This window comes from Ascaphus truei, chromosome 6 (assembly GCF_040206685.1).
Source record: "Ascaphus truei isolate aAscTru1 chromosome 6, aAscTru1.hap1, whole genome shotgun sequence".
Taxonomy (NCBI): domain Eukaryota; kingdom Metazoa; phylum Chordata; class Amphibia; order Anura; family Ascaphidae; genus Ascaphus; species Ascaphus truei.
In genome coordinates, this window is record NC_134488.1 from 63,076,856 (window position 1) to 63,098,899 (window position 22,044).

Genomic DNA, 22,044 nt, shown 5'->3' on the forward strand with positions numbered 1-22,044 from the left:
GCATATATACGTGTGTGCGCGCGAACTTATGTTTGTGTCTAACTGTGTGCATATATACGTGTGTGTGTGCGCGCACACTTATGTTTGTGTCTAACTGTGTGCATATATACGTGTGTGCGCGCGCACTTATGTTTGTGTCTAACTGTGTGCATATATACGTGTGTATGTTCGCACTCACTTATGTTTGTGTCTAACTGTGTGCATATATACGTGTGTGCGCGCGAACTTATGTTTGTGTCTAACTGTGTGCATATATACTGTACGTGTGTGTGCGCGCACTTATGTTTGTGTCTAACTGTGTGCATATATACTGTACGTGTGTGTGTGTGTGTGTGTGTATATACATAGTTGCCCTCACTAACAGTGGAAGGTTACAGTCCTGCCTTTATTCTTATCTCTGTATCCCTATGTCTGCCCCAATACAAAAAGCCTTTCTCTGCTTCTGATAATTGCTTCCAGATCCATAAACCAATTAAACACTTTATATGGAAAGCCTAAAGTCTCCCAAACATATACATACTTGTAGCTCACAGAATGCACTTCTATCTGGGCCCATTTACAGATAATTTAAAGGCTTTCCCCCCTCAGTACAGTAACATGCATTTATCCAACCCGTCTAATACATTTAGGAAGCTTTTTCTTTGAACGTAAGAAAAGTTCTCTTACAAAGCAGATAGGATCTAAATCCAGGATTCCTTCCAGGTATAAGCTATAAACACCACCGAAACTTTCAGCAGAATCAGAGTTATTTATTAGTCTGTTGAAACTGGGACAAAAAAAAACATTGCCAGATTTATGAGAAGAATAAAGAAATAATTGAGAGCAATTTGTTTTATTTAATAAATCCAGTCCTGTTTTTTTTTTTTTTTTGCAGAAGGGATACTTTTTTGGAAAACCCCTGTAACTTTCCTTTGCAACATAAACAGAAGATATCATTTTGGATTACAAATAATGATTTGAGTCGCCAGGCGTAGATTAGGGGAAATTAGATGAATTATGTATCAAAATCCCATCTAGATTGTAAGATCTCAGGAGCAGGGCCCTCATTACCTTTTGTATCAGTTTGCGTTAGTTTGTTCTTCTTTGGTATGTCATTCTGTTTATGTAATATACATAACTCTGTACCCGTCCTGTACCGTGCTGCAGAATGTGTTAACGCTTTATAAATAAATGATAATAACAATATTAATAATGTCTGGGCTGCAAAACTGGGGTGGAAAAGCAAAACCTAGTTGGAAACAATGCGATGGTTCTGTGCAAAATCTCATGCTGTTTTCGTACCTGTTTTGCAGCTTTTTAACACATCACCCCCAAAGTATTTGACTTTATATGCTGGAGATACCAGTCACACTTCATATCTAAGGTCCTTATTCAGTTCCCAGTACTGGAGAAGTGATCAGCTCAAGTTAAATTAACAGAACAAACGTTTTCTCCAGTGCACGGCATGTTAAACCTCTTCCTCGCCTTAGCATTATAAGGGTTAAACACACAGAATAGTACAGAAAACACTCCATGGGGGGGGGGACTATATTAGGATATGTTAAGGGGATGGGGTGGTACTACTTTTAACTATCCCACACTAGCCTCCCTCTGTGCCTGTGCTGTAAGTCTTTAGCTGTGACATTGTTAGTGGTTTATGAGGCAGTAAATGCAGGGGAACATGGGATGGAGTTGGGTTCTGAGGCTGGTCTCCAGTAATTAGTTTTAATAGGAAAAGCTGGGACCCTGTAAAAGGCCAGAGATTTGATCAAGGACTGGGCAGGAAATTGGAGCAGACAGTACAGATTGGCAAAGTATTCCCTAAAAACCTAAATCCTAACCCTACAAGCATGCAGGGGGATGGGCAGTGTAAGGGTACCAGGATAATGTGTGACTGCTGCTTGTATTATTCACAAGCCTACATCTTCATGTCTGACAAAGACAAGGAGGTTTATTATGAGGGCCTGTTTCCTCTCTGCTCTTACAGCATAAATCTGTTATAAATAGTGTTCAAATGCAACTCCCCCCCACACACACACCTTTCTAGCAGAATCAAGGAGGCCTGGAGGTATTTACCGGCCAGTACTTTGTAATAGCATAGACCGATAGATAGATAGATAGATAGATAGATAGATAGATAGATAGATAGATAGATAGATAGATAGATGATACAGACAGACGGATAGAAAGACAGACAGATATCCATAATTAATAGTGTTCAAATCTGCCATAAAAATATTTGTGGTATTTTTAAATAGAGCTAACCATGTACTCTCCACAGCTCTTTAGAACAGAAACATGCAGACCATTTACACACAGGGTATTACAGATAATATCCAGGAATCAAACAGAAGGGAAACAATACCCATATAACACAATCCAATAACAAGAACACCAGCATTTCCGTCAGAACAGCAATTGCCCAAATCACCAGAAAATATGTATCCTACCCAATAGCGGATTTACAAATCCGCCGCCCTTAGGCACTGACCTGGTGCCGCGCTCCTGTTTCAGTGTTGCGGCGTCAAATGACACTGCAACGTCACATGGCAAGTCACACGGTGGCACGTTGCCATGGTAACACTACGTAGCAGCGTCTTGTGATGGCACGTTGCTATGGCAACTTGACGCCATGTGATGTCGCAGCGTCATTTGACACCACGATTCTATAGAAGGAGGAGGGCAGCATGAAGGAGAATGTAAGAACTTTCCAGTGGTCCCGTTCTCTCCCCCGGCAATCAATGGGGAAGAGAACAGGGCCTTTGTATATGGGTGGCTGGGGGTGGGAAGGGAAATTTGCCACCCGAAAATGTTGCCGCCCTAGGCCCGGGCCTATTGGGGCCTGATCGTAAATGCGCCACTGATCCTACCTAACCCCATTACAAACCCAATCACGGAATGGATATCATTAGGGCTAGGCAAGGGCAAATTATATATGGTACACAATAAATATGGCAGTTCTAGCAAGTGATTTGAGGGTGTGTACAGTTATTTTGGGGGGATTCTGTGTTATAATGATAAATACTGCAGCATGTTCACCGTGAAATTCTGTATAAGAGCAGAAATGTCAAAGAATCATTTAAAACCATTGGTGCATATGGATGTGTGCTGAACAGTGCTCTGTGTACTGGATCTTGCGAAACCTCTTGAGACAAGACATTGATGGACACATTTACTAATTAACACAATAAGTTAAGTACAATTTAATAAATATGGTCCTTTAAAGCCGATTCTAGTGCCTCTTACCTTTTTTTATCACAGACTGGTCCAGTAAACTGCCTCCTGATACGTCATCTACAACCTGAAAAACACAGGCCGGAGATACTCAGGGATGGACAGTTAGAAAGTTACCCCAATAGTAACACCAGACTGAGGGAATATAGTTGAAGTGTAAGGTTTTTAGTCCAGCTCTCTCGTCTGCAAAACAGATCCATAAAACAGCACTGGGATTATATATATATATAAATAAAGCAACTGTAAATATTCCTGTATATTCATTTGCATGTCTTAGACAGGTTGCTTTATGCTTTACTGTGGAGGGTTTTAGTCACTTTTTTTACCCACCATAACCTTAATATATATATATATATATATATATATATATATATATATATATATATATATATATATATATATATATATATAAATAAAACCTCCCACAACTCTTACTGGGATGTTTTTTTAAATAAACATCTTGTGTTGTCTTTTTGCAATATTATCCTTGCTCCACTTTTGCATTCTAGTCACTTTAAAATATAGTGTTCTTACAATGTTCACAAGATTGGGGACATCTTGAAGTTTAACTATGTTTTAGTGCTACCAAAAATTCAGAAACTACAATAAAACATAATTTTGATAATAATAATAATTATTATTATTATTTATACCATCATTATTTATTCTGCCAACATATTCCAGAGTGTAGTACAATGAGTGCAGCAAGTGACATGCAGACAGTAAAAACAGATACTGCATTATTACACACAAAAGTGAGGAGATCTCTGTCCATGAGCTTGCAATCTATAATTGTTTGTTTATTTTTTTACACATATTTTATCTACTGGGATTATCTCTGCACTAGTAACCTCCAGTGACATCTGCTGAGAGCCTTATTGCTTATAACAAACAGGCATGCCAAAATAGCTTTCATCATAATACTTTTGGAGGCTTAAATTTCACACATAATCTTAGTTTAAAATGATATATATATATATATATATATATATATATATCTCGTTGCAATTGTAGGTTCCCCTAATAGTGTCAGTGTCATGAATTGATAAGGCCGTTCGTGACAGTCGGGAATAAAGTATATATATATAATGACCTCAAGTATTTAAACAATAGCATTAGTCGGGGTTAATACATTGCAGTTTCACTGAAGCAGATGTGCCTCTGGCCGGAATATTTAATTTTAAATCGATTTCAACTTTAAACTACCCCAGTACCATTTCACTCTATTTTCTGCCAAGTTTTAATTAAAACAAAATTGAAAGGCACAGTCGTGAATCTGATCAATAAGGAAACTGGTATGAAATGTTTGTCTTTTTATCAGATTTCAATGGGAAGTTTGGGTCAAAACCAAATAAACAATTAAATAAATGAATACATAAATACACCAAATATAGTGGCCACAGGCTCATATCATCTTGTTTTTCTGAGTTAAATGTCCTGTTTTTTAAATAGGATAATAGGACCTCAATATTTAAATAAGGAGATTTAAATGTACCTACAATGTAGTATTTTTTTTTAAGGGAATGTGGCTCAAACTCCTCATATTCCTAATTCTTTTTAAAGTTCATTCAAAGGATGTCTAAAAATAAATCACATTTTTAACTTGCTAAATCGGGACAGTTGGTTGTGCTAATTAAACATGTATTTATTGCATTAGATTTCAGTAAAGAGGTACGAGGCTTTTTTTGTTTTGTTTAAATATCCTAAGAATGCAGTTTATTTACTTTTTTCTGCATGTCTCGGTTAAAAATGTACTGCAGGTAACGAGACAAGCGATCTCTTTAATAAACGTCCCTTAAATCTTTAAATAAAATCATTTCAACATTTTTAGAAAAAACAAGAAAGCGTCTTCTTTTTTCCTACAAAATACTAAAATACGGAGACAGCAATGACTCAAATAGCTATTTTGAAAATATTTATAATGCTTATCAATATAGGTGTATATCTGTTTTAAAGGACAGTTCAATTTGATCTTACTCTTAGCACCGGGAAATACGGAATTAATTTCTTTCGTTTCTTTGTGTGTCTCTTATTTTAGTATGCATTAAAGTTTCCAAAAGATACCATCTTCTTAGTGTTATTATAAGGTCTTACATTTAATTTGAACCCATCCAGTTCGTTCTGTGCAGAGGGTTTTTTTTTTTTAAATATACGGATAAAAGAAAGAATATATATATATATATATATATATATATATATATATATATATATATATATATATATATATATATGAATATATATATATATATATATATATATATGAATATATATATATATATATATATATATATGAATATATATATATATATATATATATATATATATATAATAAAAAAAAATATATATATATATATAATAAAAATATAACTTATGAACACATTCACATGTCTTAGACAGGTCTGTAACCCTGCCTTTCGCAATCGTTATCACATAGCATGCAGTGCTTACAGTGCGGTGTATACATATTAGTTAAACAATTTGAGAAACTTAACTCAATTTATAAAGTGGTTAATAGTTTTATGCAATTTTATGGGATGGTGTAAGCAAACTTCTGATATATAAAAGGCTGGTAGTCCAATAGGTGCCTTATTGTATCTGACACCAAAGTAAAACAAATAATGTATAAAGAATATAAAATTATAGCCTTTAATGGATTATATTAATAATAATAATAAATATATATCAATGCTTCTTGTGTGCAAAACTGGTTCTATTTTGGGGCACAACGTGCATTCGCAATATCTAAGAACAATTCAAGTTGGAAGCAAGAAACGTTTTTCTTTCGTGCAGTTTTTTCCGATCATTGCAGTTTTGCACCCCAAAAAACCCCACTGATGCTGCATGACCCCCTCTATTACACAAAGACACGGGTATTTAAACATTCCGATCCTACAGTATCTGTGCGACCAATAACATCATGTACTAACAGCAATGTGTTGTATGTACTCTCTTGTGGCTATAGGATTGCACCCCTGCACTAAAGCGGGCACTGTGCCCTGTATGTGTGCATTAAACACTTTATCCAGTTCTTCCTACAACAGGGTGTAGCAAGTGCCAGCGGCAGCTCACAGAGCACTCAGGGGAATGGGTACAGGAATAAGGGCCGTTCAGTGATCATTGGGTAGAAGTGATTCCTTGTGACAGAATATTACAAACTCAAGGAGAAGCCGCTGGAAGTGTGTGGGCTGTGAGCAAAGGGACACATTGTAACATACAGTATAGGGACTTTGCAAACCACAGCAATTCTTTTAGGGTCTATAAATTCCCCTACAGTAACACGTTTTCATCATGATCTATTACAATGATACAGGAACCCTGCCGTTTATCTAGAGGTATACAACCGGAGAACCCTGCACTAATGGTATTATTATTACTATTATTATTATTCTTTTATCCAGGTAATTTCAGGTGATATTGCTAGTCCTGTGTGATATGAATATGTCCAACGGTTACCCTACTCTTGAGTGCCTTATTGCTCTCAGTGATATATCATATTGAACCATTTGACTCTGGATAACATCAGGGTTATCTATCTATCTATCTATCTATCTATCTATCTATCTATCTATCTATCTATCTATCTATCTATCTATCTATCTATCTATCTATCTATCTATCTAATCTATCTATCTAATCTATCTCTCAGTGTTCCCCGGGGCAAACAATATCACCTTGTTCAATCAAACTAAAATATTATGTGCACGCTTTAAATATGACCCCCCCCCCCCCCCCTCTTAATAAATCCGGTACTGTTTTTGATACACATCCCTGTATATAGTTTATAGACAAGTTTCCCTTTGGCTCAGTAAAAGTGACCACCACAGGTAATAAAACACAGGGAGAAGCAGGAGGGCAGGCGGCATGAGATCTCTTACCTGCATGTCCTCTATGCTGTGATGGGACAGGGCATGGATAGACAGAGCACTCTCTCCCAGGCTGTGCCCCCCATCTCCCAACCCGTGCAGCAGGCGGGGGACCCCTGCATAATCCCTGCGGGGGTCCAGGCTGAGCCCCCTGTGCCCATGAGACAGCAGCCCAGCCTCCTCCTGCCGGCTCCTCTGTGTATGCCAGGCTTGCTGTTGGTGCTGGTGGATAGGGTTGATGCTGGCGTATGGGTCTCCCAGGTGAGGGTATCCAGGCTCCTGGCTCTGGGAGTAGGACAGGGGAGGCTGGGGGTAGGGGGGAGGGAAATAGGGGGGCTGGAAGTCAGATGACGGGGTGTGGCACAGTGGGGGAGCCGAGGAATATGCACCCTGGTTGAGAGAGGAGAGCTGAGACAACCGGCCACCCCCAGCAGCTCCATTCAGAGCATCAGATCGGTCCTGGAGGGGGAGAGATAAACAGGACATGTCTGTAATCTGCCTATTCCTTATACACAGACAGGTTCTGAGCTGCAGAGCTTACTGTCTAATCAGAAACCAGGTATTGGACACAACCCTGTAATGCTGAGTTATCTAACTTCATCGCTTAAAAAACCCTACACAAATATTACTTATAAGCTTTTTAAATCTCTGGTTTCCTCATGATATATATAATATACACACACACACACACACAAACACACACACACACACACACACACACACACACACACACACACACACACACACCAATCCTTGTATTGATATGTAGAGACATTAACAGCAATAAGCGATTTCAGCTAACTAATGCCATATATAAAGTTGTACACTATGTGCACTTTCTAAAGTAATCGTATTATTTATATCATGATGGGTGTATCCAACTCCAGCTGCCCCATTATCTTACACAGAGGTACACTTTATGTCAGCATCAGTTTAGAGGGTAAGATAATAGGGCACATGGCAGGACTGAGTAGGGAGAGGAGGAACCTATTCCCCAAATCCTCTTTAGGATCTGGGCAAAGTGAATGTGAGGTCCGCATCTGTATCCTAGTCCCATATGTGAGATGCCTTGTTACACTGGCTCCACATAACCCTTCCTGGGCTAAACAATACCACATCTTGCAAGCATTAAGATATGCAAGAACCTAAAGTTACAACATCATAATGAAAACCAACCCATAGCAGTGGCTTCCCTGCTCTGTAGCATTGTAGATTACCTTTCAGATTCTTCATTAGCAGCAAATCCAGTTTTCAGTGTAATTTAAACAATCCATTCCCAGAGTAACAGACGTGTGTCTGTACACATGAATATATACCCTTCCCTGCAGCCATATACCCAAAGGCAAGCTTCAGCCCCCCTCAGGATACATCAGACCATCCTATTGAAAAGGCAGATAATGTTTTCAGACTGTCAGATCTCTCCAAATGTGTTTTCCTAAGTGAGCTGTGTGACCCCCTCTCCCTCCAGTCTGTCTCAATCCTCCAAAGGAAAATTAAAACATCACAAAACACCAATTAGGAACACAGAGCTGACATCTGGCCAGGGCTGCACTTCCTAAATCTTCTCTAAATTAAAAGGTATAAGGTTTCCTGGATGATGACATGATGTGTGCTAGAAATAGAGAGGGGAGCCCCTTCGTTTCCATCCCTCAACTCACCATGGCAGAATATGCGTGGACTAACATATGTGCAGACTTCAGAGCAGGATCCAAATGGAATAAAATGTGGGAGCACAAAAATAATAATAATATTAATAATGAGGATCAAAATAAATTAAGTTGAGAAATCCTCAGATTTGCAGGCAAAGAATCAGATCCATGGAAGAGAATCCAAGATGCAGTGAGGAGGGGTGAAGCAGATGTCCTGCTCAGTGCAAAGGGTTCCTGAGTGTTCCTATACCTCAATCTTTCTATCACTGAGCCCAAGGCATCTCCATGCACTCCAGATATAGACACGGGAGCGCGCAGGTGGGTAGGGAGCGCGCCTTAAAGAGGCAGAGCACCAACACTCGTCTTTACTCTTCTTTACTCGCCCCCTGTATAATGCTGACTGCTCAGAAACTGAAAATAGGAACTTTGGGGACTTTAAACATTTAACTCATCAAACAAAGTATAGTCCTAAATCGAATGTGTGCAGTTCCTACAATCACAAGATAAGTGATTACATTATTATATATACATGTGTGTATATTTTAGTGTCAAAATAAAGATCGAATACAAATGTGTGTGTGTGTGTGTGTGTGTGTGTGTGTGTGTGTATGTATATATATATATATATATATATATATATATATACACACACACACACACACACACACACATTTGTATTCGATCTTTATTTTGACACTACAATATATACACTGTGATTACTGTTGTCACAACTGTATTTACTTATCAAGGAAGATTGAAACAAAATACACAACCCCCCGGTTTGCTTTTGAAAGCATTTCAGCCAGAAACCCAGACATCCAGCTTCTAGAAACCGGCTGATCCAAATAAATACCGCGTTAGCAGAGCAATGCGTTGGCCCCTCTGACAGTGAAAGGGTTAATCCTACCTAGGACGTTTAAAAGATCTGTGTTTAGTTCCTAAACAGCGATAGTGCAAATACATACAAAGAAACCCCAACTGATCCTATGTTTTCGTATGCTAGGTATAAATCCTGAACTTCATGTGCAGTTTTTTTTTTTTTTTTTAAGTAGCTGCTTATTTTGTATATATTTTGTTATTGTTGCACACATAATGTAACATTCAGAAGGGAAGGGGCTTTGTAGTGAGCATTTTCTTGCATGTTTTGTTTAACACTAGTGGGTGATGTTCTTTGGAGTGGCAGATTAATGGACCAGCTGCAGAGGTCCATACAGAGTGTCTCTGGGTCTGTACTCCCAACACATCCCATCACACAACAGAGAGGACAAGCAGATAAAAGCAGTGACACAAAACACAATGTGTGTTGGAAAACTGATGGACAGAAAAGAAAACCGAATTAGAGTGTAAAAGAGAAGTCTCCACTTCACCAGCTGTGAGATGACTTGTTATACGGACTCATATCCGGTTTAATAATGCTTTTCTGGATAAAATCCTGAATAATTGTTAATGAAGACATTACTAATGACCGAGAATATTTTCATCCTTCTAACTCACTGGAAGCTAAAAACCTAATGGGGCTATGATTAAATTCATCATAAATAATTCTGATTAGTCTTATTAAAACACGAGTTTTACATATATTATAAATATAATTTTATTATCACCATCCATTAATATTTGTAGTTTCATCATTTTAGTCCCAAAGACCAAGCGAAAAAAAATCCATCAAAGAAGTATGTCTTTAAAATCTATCTATCTATCGACACACACCAAATACATAGAGTACATGTTCATACTCAGTAAGAAAAATCTATCTATCTATTTATATGTGGGTATCTATGTGTGTGTGTGTATATATATATATATATATATATATATATATATATATATATATATATATATATATATATATACATACATACACACACACACACACACACACACACACACACACACACACACACACACATATATATACACACACACACACACACATATATATATATATATATATATATATATATATAAATATATATATATACACACACACACACACACGTAATATATATATAATATATATACATATATAATATATATATATATATATATATATATATATATATATATACACACCCACACCAGATACATAGAATACATGTTCATATTCAGTAAGAAAAAACATCGGGTATAGACTGTGATCATTTATTTTACTTGTATTATTATACAGTCCCTTGCTATAACTTCCTACATCCCTTGTTCAGTACAATAGGTAGATCTAGATATCTGTAAATATTGAATTCCTCTGTCTTTAGGTCCCTTACAGTAAATGTAAATGGTCTCAGAGCAGCAGTACGTCTCCCCCTCCAGCCCTGTGCTCTTTGATCTTTATCCTTCTGTATGCCATGTATTTAGCACCCTTCAGAGCCCGCAGGGCTGGCTTTAAATTGAAGCAGCAGTATATGAGCTGTTGTTCCTGCTGATAACTGGGTGGGACTCGGGTTTAACTGGGTTAGGGATTCCTGTTTTTATGTAAGAAAACCAACAGAGAGATACACGTCCCCTACAAAAAAAGAAACGAGCCCGGTCTTTGTAGGGTTAAACCTTTTGCTTTACAATGCATGGAAAGCTCCTCCAGTGGAAATGGTAAGAAGCCTATTTATCTGTTCTTCATATTGTGTCCCTGAATAATGTGCCATGGAAATGTGACCCCATTCACTGTCAGGGTGCTGTACCTGGCAGAGAAGAGGTCCAGGAATTAGCTGCCAGAGCCCATTCATGGTACAGAACAGGTGTATAGGTTTCTGATGTGGTTTGCATGCAGTAACCACCTTGCCATCTCTTTACCTTTCTCCTTCACACCTCAATGATTAATATGAAGGGTGGTTAGAAGAGGTAAGATTCCCAGGCTTTGAAGTTTTGAAGCCAGGCTGCCTAACCTATGCTATTTTAGCCTTGGAATAATAGCACTTTTCCTAGAGGTACTCTCAAGCAGAACTGCACGAAAACTCCCAGATTTAGATATAACGCTAGAAGATATTTATAGAAAAAAAATGTTATTTACCTCATAGAGTTAATTTCCCATCAACCTGGGACACCGGCATGTTCCTGTCCATTACACGATCCTGCACTATTGTGAGCACACTGCACTGCAGGAGTAAGGTTACCATAGTGTTACCACCAACTAAAACATAGACACGAGACATGGTCAGTAGTAATTAGTGTATTTAGGATATTACAAACGTAATTATAAATACTGCTAATAAAGCAAAGGCATAGGGAATGAACAATATGTGTGTGTGCGCGTGTGTGTAACAATTACTGTATATGAGGTGTTTAGTTACAAATTATTGTTCTTGCACATTCGCAAATATACAACTATTACACAATTATTCTATAGGCTCAGGTGTGTTATTCACTTTCACAGAGAACCTGGAACACATCAGCACTACTAATCTATACTTAATCCAATGTGCAGTGACTTGTAAGGAGGTCTCTTATCTGTCATGATCTGTCACCCATCAGCTGTAACACGATGATGTCCCTTTCATGGGCACATAGGGGTAGGTTTTACAGGTAGCTGCTCCAGATAGCAGCTGCTGATTGCTGCCCATTAACGTGCTATACACAGGGCAATTTACCCTGAACACTGTGACCTGCAACAGCAAATCCCATGGAAATTACAGCCTGGAAACCCTCTGCTGGACAGGTGGGAATGTATATCTCACTGTACTCCAGCCATGAGTACATAACTCCAGAGGGGCTAAACACCTCAAGGCATCTATCTATGCCTGCCTGTCAATTTATCTATAGGTGTGAATATTATATACATATCTTTATATATGTACTGTATATGTGTATATAAATATTTACTATATATATATATATATATATATATATATATATACATATACATATATTACAGTATTATATACTCGATGCAATATTCTTAACACGGTTGCTAGCTCCACACATTAAGGCAATGCCCATGGTCAATATCAAATTACTGATTTTCTTAATGCCTTTTGCAAAACCCAAAATATTTTAGCATAAAGGATTTCAACATAATCTGGGAATGTATACTCACCACAGCCATGACTATATATATATATATATATATATATATATATATATATATATATATATATATATATATATATATATATATATATATATATATATATATATATATATATATATATATAGAGCTGAAATGAATATACTGTTTAGGAAGACAGGGTTCGCCCTTAAAGGATTGCATGTACACATAACTTTCAGAAAATACTGGCTTTTTTCTTTTTACCCTCCTTGGTAGGACCTTAAAGCCTCCTAGCATTTGAATACATCATTGCAGAGATAATACAATCTGAGCACCTTTTCCCCCATAAAGTACAAATAAAACAAACGTGTCTGCAACATTCATGTTATTAGTTTTACTCCAGTTGAGCAAAATTGTTCCTGTACTTCCATTGTATGCAGATAACCCATGGTTTTAAAGGAGGGGCATTTACACTAAAGTATTTTGAAACAAGATTTTCCTGTCCTGCCTGTGAGAAACCCAATATAGGTCATTATTTCTTACCCTATGTACTAAAGATAAGATATTTGTGTGCAGCTGATGAAGAGAAATGTATATTTCAAATCATCTACTAATTGTTTTTTTATATATATATATATATATATATATATATATATATATATATATATATATATATATATATATATATATATATATATATATATTCATTCCTAATTGGGTAAGAGAGGTTTTAATAAAGAGATTTAGGCTGCAATACATTGTAAAAAGAAAAAAGCAACATACTGTTCACATAGACCTTAATGCGTTTAATTTTCCATTACTAATGTAATTATACAGAAAACTTCTGAAGTTAAATATTCTGCAGCAACAGAACAATTGCATTAAAACTGGAGCCCTAACACTTAGAAAATAACTCAAAGCCACAGAAGAGAAAATAATTACAGGCTTAGGTAAACACATCCCAATTCCATCTGTATACCCAAACTGAGCTGAGTGCATTATTACTCTCAAACTTATTGCATTCATTATCACCCCTGCAACCTGCTTTCTTCGGAAAGTATTTGGAAATGAAGGTGAAATAAGACAGACTCATTTCGAAAATGCTTATTTTCCCCATTATGTATTTTAGGAAGTGCGGGACTTAAACTATCAGATACTACAGGAAATTGGATTCAACATGCTGCCTTTTTTTGTGTGTGGCAACAATTTCAATATCTTTTTTTAAAAATATATATATATAATTATATTCTGCCTGCCAATTTCTTATCAATGAGCACTCCAGCACAGCAATCTATTCTGAGTAATGCAAATAATAAATATCCCAGATTTGTTATCTCAGTGTGGCTAAATAATTCTATCCACAGCCAGCTGTTTATTTTAAACCGGGGTTTCAATTTGTTCCTTTAAAAGAGATAAAAATTCAATATATTTTTTTTTGTGTAGCATAAAATAGTGTCGTGTTGTATATTCCCTGCCTGTAACAGAGTAATTTGTATAGTGAAGTAAGAAACACTTTGCCCTAAACTCTAATTCACTGTGATGTGTGATAGGCATTAACAAACAAGAGTCCCACATTAAATTTAATTTCATTCCAGAATTTCCCCCTCAAGCTATATTTGGCTTCATTTTAATTTTCCTCAGAATTCCCACAACTCTGCTCTCTTTGATTTCCAGGTTTAATTAACACTGCTCATTAAAACGAATTTCATTCCTCTCTTTTAATATCACTCTGCCACCTGTCTTCAGAAAGAGAAATGTTTGTGTGTTTACTTGAAATTATTCCCACTCAAAGCAGGGTGAGGGTTTGAGATTTACAAGGATATCTGTCTTGTTATTCAGACACACTCAGACTGACTCTGCACAGACTTTTTTCAAAGGGGTTCTTTTATTTTCTTACCAATCAGTTTCATTTGCAAAAGGGAAACCAACGGGATTTGACATGCCATGTTTTGCAGTTGTTTTCCAGTTAAATCTTAAAAGCACTTAGCAGCCGGGACTGGAAAATACTCTGTCTGTAAGTGACTGTCCCTGTATTCAGATAGCCCCAGCTGTGCAAAATCTGGAATACGACTTGTGTGAACTCATTTCACAAACATGGATTTCGCACACGTCCTCATCATAGGACATAAAAGGCAGATATTCACTGATATGTTCTTCTTTCTTTGTTCAATTGAAATTGTTGTGTGTGTATGTATGTATGTATGTATGTATGTATGTATGTATGTATATATATATATACACACACATACATTACTTAAGTTATGGTGGGTGAAAAAGGCAACAAAAAACCTCCTCCATTAGCATATATCCAATAAAGAATATCACTTATGAGCACATTGCAGACCTGTCTAAGACATGTGAATGTGCTCACAAGTAATATTCTTTATTGGATATATATATATATATATATATATATATATATATATATATATATATATATATATATATATATATATATATATATATATATATATATATATATATATATATATATATATATATATATATATATATATATATATATATATATATATATATATATATACACTGTATATCATTGTAAAATCCTATTCTTCTCTGCTTAGCTCCTGAGACACGGTGGTGTATTTTTGCTAAGAAGATTGAAGATGTGTGCAGCCCTGCGGGGAGGGGAGGGGGGGGGGGCAGTCCGGAGGATCTCTGCCTGGAAGGGGGTACAGTATGCTACGTCTCTTAACAACTCACAGAAATAACTGGCACATGAGGACATGAGCTCCTAATGTGTCCTGTGCATCTTTCACATGTTCTTGTTCTGTGCAGGGCTGGGACTCGATTTGGGACCTAAAGCTGGTTGCTATAAATGTTTTACATCTTTTCAGCCCTTTAATCTGAACAGTGAAAAAGTATGTTTAATAAGAGATCTACTCGTTGTGTTCTGTTTAATAAGAGATCTACTCGTTGTGTTCTGTTTAATAAGAGATCTACTCGTTGTGTTCTGTTTAATAAGAGATCTACTCGTTGTGTTCTGTTTAATAAGAAATCTCTTTGTGTTCTGTTTAATAAGCGATCGCCTCTGTTTAATCTCCCTGTTCTGAGTTTGAGATCAACTCTGTTTAATAAGAGATCTCTTTGTGTTCTGTTTAATAAGAGATCTCCTCTCTGTGTTCTGTTTAATAAGAGATCTCTTTGTGTTCTGTTTAATAAGAGATCTCCTCTCTGTGTTCTGTTTAATGAGAGATCTCCCCTCTGTGTTTTGTTTAATAAGAGATCTCCCCTCTGTGTTCTGTTTAATAAGAGATCTCCTCTCTTTGTTCTCTGTTTAATAAACGATCGCCTCTGTTTAATCTCCCTGTTCTGAGATTAAGAGATCAACTCTGTTTAATAAAATACCTAATTTATCTGCATAGTAACAAATGTAATCTGTTTAATTTTAAGAGATCTATTCTCTGTTGAATAAGAAACCTCCTCTCTACTCTCTGTTTAATAGGAAATCTCCTCTCTGTTCTCTGTTTAATAAGAGACTTCCTCTATTGCTTTTTTTGTTGTTTTTAACATACACTCTCAATATTTTCCTGTGTGAGATGATTTGTTGATTTCATTGAAAATTGGTATTATACAACATCCATTTTGATGTCGTTAGGAGAGACCCTGGAATAACTGTTAAGATCATCACATTGTATTATACATATGTGCTTTTCTGCTCTCAATTACACAGCACTTACACTCGTTCCATGCTACAGCGGGCCCTGGTAATACAGGGGTTACATGCTGTATGTTTATACTGTATGCTTATATTTGTATGGCACCTACCCTGTTCTCAGCACTTTACAGAAATATGACGCAAGACATAATACCGAGAAGAAGAATACGATGGGGACAAGTTTATGAAATAATAAGCATGGCGAGAAAGGAGTTCCTGTTCCAAAGAGCTTACAATCTAATCGGTTTATTGGAAGACATACAGAGACAGGAGTGCGGAATTTCTAAGACGTCGTCAAGTGCCTTAAGAAGGGAGTTGCGGAGTCTGGTTATACAGCTATGGAAATGCTTCAAGACAAATTTCAAAGGGGTGTAGAAGCTCGGGGCCTTTGTGGGATAGTGAGGGCGCAGAGATGTTTTGGGCAGGATAGAGCAGTAGAAAGATGAGACACAGAGAGCCCCAGAGCATATTGTAATGCACGTTTTATGTATTGGCTTATTTTGATAGGTATATTTAACATGCAGAAGCTGCTGCGTGTTATCACTGCACCCTTCCTGACAGTCAGGTTTCATTTGTAAACCACTTTGCAAACCCTCAGTTATGAAATGGTTACTTACACCCCATACATACAGGTCTATGCGAACTATAATGCGTGAGCTCCCTCTGCTGGTACAAGTCTGACAGTAAAGGACGTTTCGCAGAGCATGAAGCCAAAACCCACAACAGAGTATGTAAGAAGCTTTTTACTCTGAGTTCCTGGGATCACCAGACACAAAACAAGTTATGGTGAGTAAAAAAAGGCAACAGCAAGTGAAAATACCACTCGTGGGGACATTTGTATGTCTCAGACAGGTCTGCAACCCTGCCTTTCCCTGTAATCTCTCACTGCAGCCAGGGATTCTGGGTAATGACATGCAAATGAGCACTCACAGTGCATCACCTTTTGCTTCTTGTCCATTTTAACATAGACTCCTATAAGCTTATGCCTGCAGCATTAGGCCGCGTCCATACTGCGTGTGACCGCGAACAAAAGGCGGCACCTCAATGAGGCAGGCCATAGCGCACGCGATGAAGCAGCAGATTGCTCGCAAGACAAAAAAAATTCTTTGTGTCGCGTAACGGCCAGGTCACGTGCTCGGTTTAGCCAATTTGGGCAAACCGCTCACAAAGCGTCACGGCCACGCCTCCGCCATGCCCCCCATAGCTGTGGATCATAGGCCACAGATCACTCGGCCGACAGGCACGCTTGACGCCATGCGCTCCGTCGTGCGCACCCACTATATCCGAACCCTTACACAGCTTTTCAGCACAGCACAAAGAAGTGCAGAGCCAGTACACCTGCTCACAGACAGCTGTTTCAACCTTTCCAGTCCCATCAGTGTGAGGTCTGTTACTAGCTTTGAAATGTAAAGCTGGTATATGGGTATAACCAGACCCCTTCCCCCCCCGTCTCCAGTATTGTGCACTGGATTGGGCTCACATATATTGTGCACTGTATTGGGCTCACATATAAACACAAGTCCACCTATTTTGGAATTTGAGCTGCACTGATCACTTATTTTTAATAAGTACAGAGCTTATGCAAAATGACAGCAAAAGCATTATATGTGCTAGAGGAGGCGTTGCATTGCTGAATACTTTCGCTGCATTGCTTTTTAGTTCCAGTAAACTCAGCTGCGCCAGGATTAACTGGGGCATCTTCTCTCTCTGATTTCATTAGCATGTTAATGTATGAACATGTCACTTTATTATATTTCATGAGCGTGTGTACATGCAGTCTGATGTACATCTCTCTAAGCTCATTTCCTGACAAAGCACAGTAAATGCGAAATGCGTAGGAATTGGATTAGCTTTGCGAGACTTCACTTCCATTCCAAGCTCGGACTGTGGAAAGATGATGCCTGCCCAATAACGTCATCATCCAACTCCATTACGATCACTACAAATCCGTAGCATTATTATCACGAATATGCGGTTACTTCGTTGTAACTTTGAATATTTGTTTTTATATGTGTGTAGCCCCTGTAAGAAATAGTCGGCTACCTATCCTTCTCCTACTGGAGTAAGCCCTGGTAAGGGCAGGCGCCAGTAGTAATCATGGGTTTTCCCCCCACCAAGCCCTGCCTTGAGTGATAGAGGTAGGCCCCTAACTCTGTGGCAGGCCTGAGACAGAGGGGAGGTCCTGCTGACATCATAGGGGGCAGGGCTGTATCTATTTAGTGGGCTACTCCTGTGTGTGTCTGGGTCAGTTCTGTTGAGTCTGTGTTCAGTCTCGTGAGAGTTCAGTCTGTTGCAGTGGAGAGAAAGGACTGTCAGTCTGGAGAGTGGAGGCGGTAGGAGTTTGAGAGTGGAGAGTGCTGGAACAGAGAGAGCATGTTCTGGGAGTTCAAGGAAACAGGAGAAAAGACACTCAGCTATAGTGATTAGAGCTGATAGCACTGTAGTGCTGTGGACCAATGCCCCTCACCCTGCTGAGGGGGTGAGGGGGGAGATCTACCCTCACCCAGAGAGTATATTCTGGAGGTGGGGGTTGGGGTATTGAAGCCCCTAACGAGCCCATCCTGCTAGGGTACAGCCTGGAGGAGAGGAGAGGAGGAAAGGCCTGTACACATTTGGAGTGCACTGATATATATGAACTGCTGTGTGCCGCTGTGCATGAAGTGTTGCTGATCTGTTGTGTCAAGGACAATAAAGAGTGCTGCTATTTTATCAGAGACTGTGTGTGAGTTTAAGATCACTCGCCCTGGGACCAGGGCTTCTTCTGGGAGGATCTTAACCTATCCGTATAGGTCTCGTCAGAAGATGGAGGCGCTGCACCGTTGCTAAAGAAGATGGAGGCATATACCCCAGAAGCCTGGCCCTGTTATCCCCCATACCACCGCGGGAGACTCAGGCCCCCCTATTCCAAGCAGGTATGCACCACCATAGTATCCAGCCCTCATTACACCCTAGAGGTCCAATCTGCGAACGGGGGGGGGGGGGTGGAACACGGGCTACATGTGTAACCCCTCTTTACTTTACCTCAGACTATAGAACCTGTCACTGAGGTGGGGGCCTGAGTCCTGTAACGTGGTGTTTAACTCTTATAATGGGTGGTACACAGAGTGGGAAGCAGGAGTAATTAGACACAACAAAAACAGTCGGGGCCAATCTCTGTGACCTTTCTCTAAAAGGATGAGCATCAGGAATACGAATCTGGTGTTCCACTCAATGGGCTTTTCCTACATCCCATTCTTGAGTGGAGAAAACCTCTGGCCAACAATCCATTTTTTCTTGTAGCCGTTTCTTCCAGTGTTCTGGAATAGGACTGTCTCCAAAATTAAACATGTCTGGCGTCAGTCTTCTGTTATGATTCTTCTTCGTCCCGGCTGGGCCCATCACTTCAGCACTGTACAGGTGAGCTATCACAGTGCCTTTTCGTATCCACACATCATGGGAAGTCTCATTTCTCATTTCCACTCCTATAGTATCTGTTTTTCCTTTCTGTATGGAAAGCTCTCCGGCCTTTACTAATAGTCCCCCAGGAAATCGTCCAGGGGCAGGGTCTTCTATAATTACGATGGAACCTTTTACTTCTTGATGGAGGGTCACCTTCCCTTCAATTCGACATACATGGTGGAGAGGCACTTTTTTTGACCGAAGGCCGGCCCAACGGACTTCTCCTACGGGGTCATAAGACTTGTTAGTGGCTTCATTCTCCTTCAAACACATTGGGTGAATGGTCAATGTCCAATCATAATCATCTCTTCCAACAGTCTGGCACAACTTCGCTAGTTTGCTGAAGATGTTCGCATTTGTTCCTATTATGGCTCCGGCTTCTCCTTTTTCACAGTCTTCAGGACATATTAGTGGCACTAATATGTCCTGAAGACTGTGAAAAAGAAGAAGCCGGAGCCATAATAGGCTACCCCAGCAATTTCCTTGGGAAATTCCAACTTCACAACCACGTTGCCCAAGTACGGATAGCTAGTTTCACTGAGGCCCCACACAACAAGTCCATTCAGCAGCTGCAGTGGCAGGTGTCGCAGATATCGGTTGTACCACGATTGGAAGATTATAGACACTTGTGATCCACTATCCAGAAGAACCTTGCATGGTTTTCCTTCAATAGATGCCATCACTCTGGAAGAATGGCCAAGAATCCCAATTGGCAGATTGGGGTACCCGCAGATGCTCGTGGTGTTTTAGTCATGGAGCTTCTCTTTGCGTGGGGCCTGGCATGCTCCCTTACCAGGTCCCTCTGTAGTTTCCCTGCTTCTTGAAGGCTTCTCTTGCCTTTGGTGCCTTGCAGTACGCAGCCCGATGTCCATGTTCTCCACACTGGAAACAACCCATACCTCGATTTCTTGGGAACCGGTCCCGTTCATAGGTCCGGGGCATATCTGGAAGAGTACCCGCCGAGGACTTCTTTTTGGGTGCCGCAGCCATCATCAGTGTGTTCATTTGCGCCGTTAGCTCTTGAATTTGTTTTCTAAGCTCTGCTTTGCTAGCACCGTTCTCCTCACAGCCTCCTGCACTGGCAACAGCTTCCCTGGCTTGAGTAGTTGTAGTTCTAAGTGCAGCTCGGGTCTCTTTCTTGTCCACTTCCACATGCACTTCCCGGATAAGCTGTTCAAACGTGGGAGGATCGTCTTTCCTGTCTCTAATACGTAGTCGTATCTCGGTTAAATTGTCCAATAATGCGCCCTGATCAACTTGTTCTAGTCTCTCCTTGTCGGCCTGACCAGCTTCAGTTCTTCCCCTTAATACCACGTGGTATAGTAGCTTCTCTATTCTATCTAAGTACTCAGGGAACTTTTCCCCATCCTGTTGTAGAGAATTCCTAAACTTATAGTACAGATCATCAGCACTCTCCATGGTCGAATAAGCACTTTCCAGTACATCCAGATAATTGGTTACTGTCGCCTCTGAGGATCGCACGTGTAATGCCTATGTGGCGTCTTTTGCTGGGCCTCAGACTCTCTGTTATCCTTTTTCGCTTCTCCCTATCAGAACACAGCCAGTCACGCACCATTTGGGAAACAGTGTCCATCCAATTTTCAAAATCATCCTCCCCTACAGGGATAGGCTTCACCCCGGAGAATGTGCTTAGTCGTTGGTAGGGGCTATTCTCGCTGATGGGTTTCATGACTCTTTCTAGTACTTGTCCCACCGCTTGTAATAGGACCTTGGAGGAAGGGGCAGAAATTACGCAAGGGTTTTGGGTTGGCTGCACACATCTCACTCACAAGTTCGTCTAGAGTCTTCCCTTCCTAATAATAATTATTTTACTCTATCTACCAGTCAGTTAGGGGGCAGGTCATGAACTGCAACAGCGGGACTATATCAATAGTACACACAGTTGTGGCACATACCCCGGGTACACTTGTGGGTACTGTCTGTGGGTCAATAACTTCAGAGCATACACAGAATATAATTTAAAAAAAATCATAATAATGTAACACTTTTTCTTTTATCCAGATTCTCCCCCACACTTGCATGTTTCAAGCACCCCATTAATAGCTACATCATCCACAGTGTTAGGGATTCCTGTTACTAAAAAGGCCTTATCACGGTCTAATCCCGCCCTGGAGCACCAGTCAGTTAAGATGGTGACACTCATGGTGACAGAAAAACCTTGTGCACTACACAAAATGGCCACCGTCGCGTTTTTTAATGGACAGT

The 22,044-nt window shown here is 39.3% G+C and overlaps 1 protein-coding gene across 1 annotated transcript in view; it reads right to left on the bottom strand.

Annotated features, from left to right (window-relative positions):
- The window catches only part of TFAP2E (transcription factor AP-2 epsilon), a 37,045-nt gene extending 28,065 nt beyond the window's left edge, over positions 1-8,980 (bottom strand). Inside the window, exons 1-3 of the mRNA XM_075604573.1 lie at positions 8,735-8,980; positions 7,089-7,535; positions 3,226-3,280 (exon numbers count right to left, since the gene is read on the bottom strand). Coding sequence (XP_075460688.1) covers positions 3,226-3,280; positions 7,089-7,535; positions 8,735-8,761 — 529 coding nt within the window. The 5' untranslated portion in view covers positions 8,762-8,980. The remainder of the gene's footprint in view (positions 1-3,225; positions 3,281-7,088; positions 7,536-8,734) is intronic.
- Positions 8,981-22,044: the final 13,064 nt, after the last annotated feature.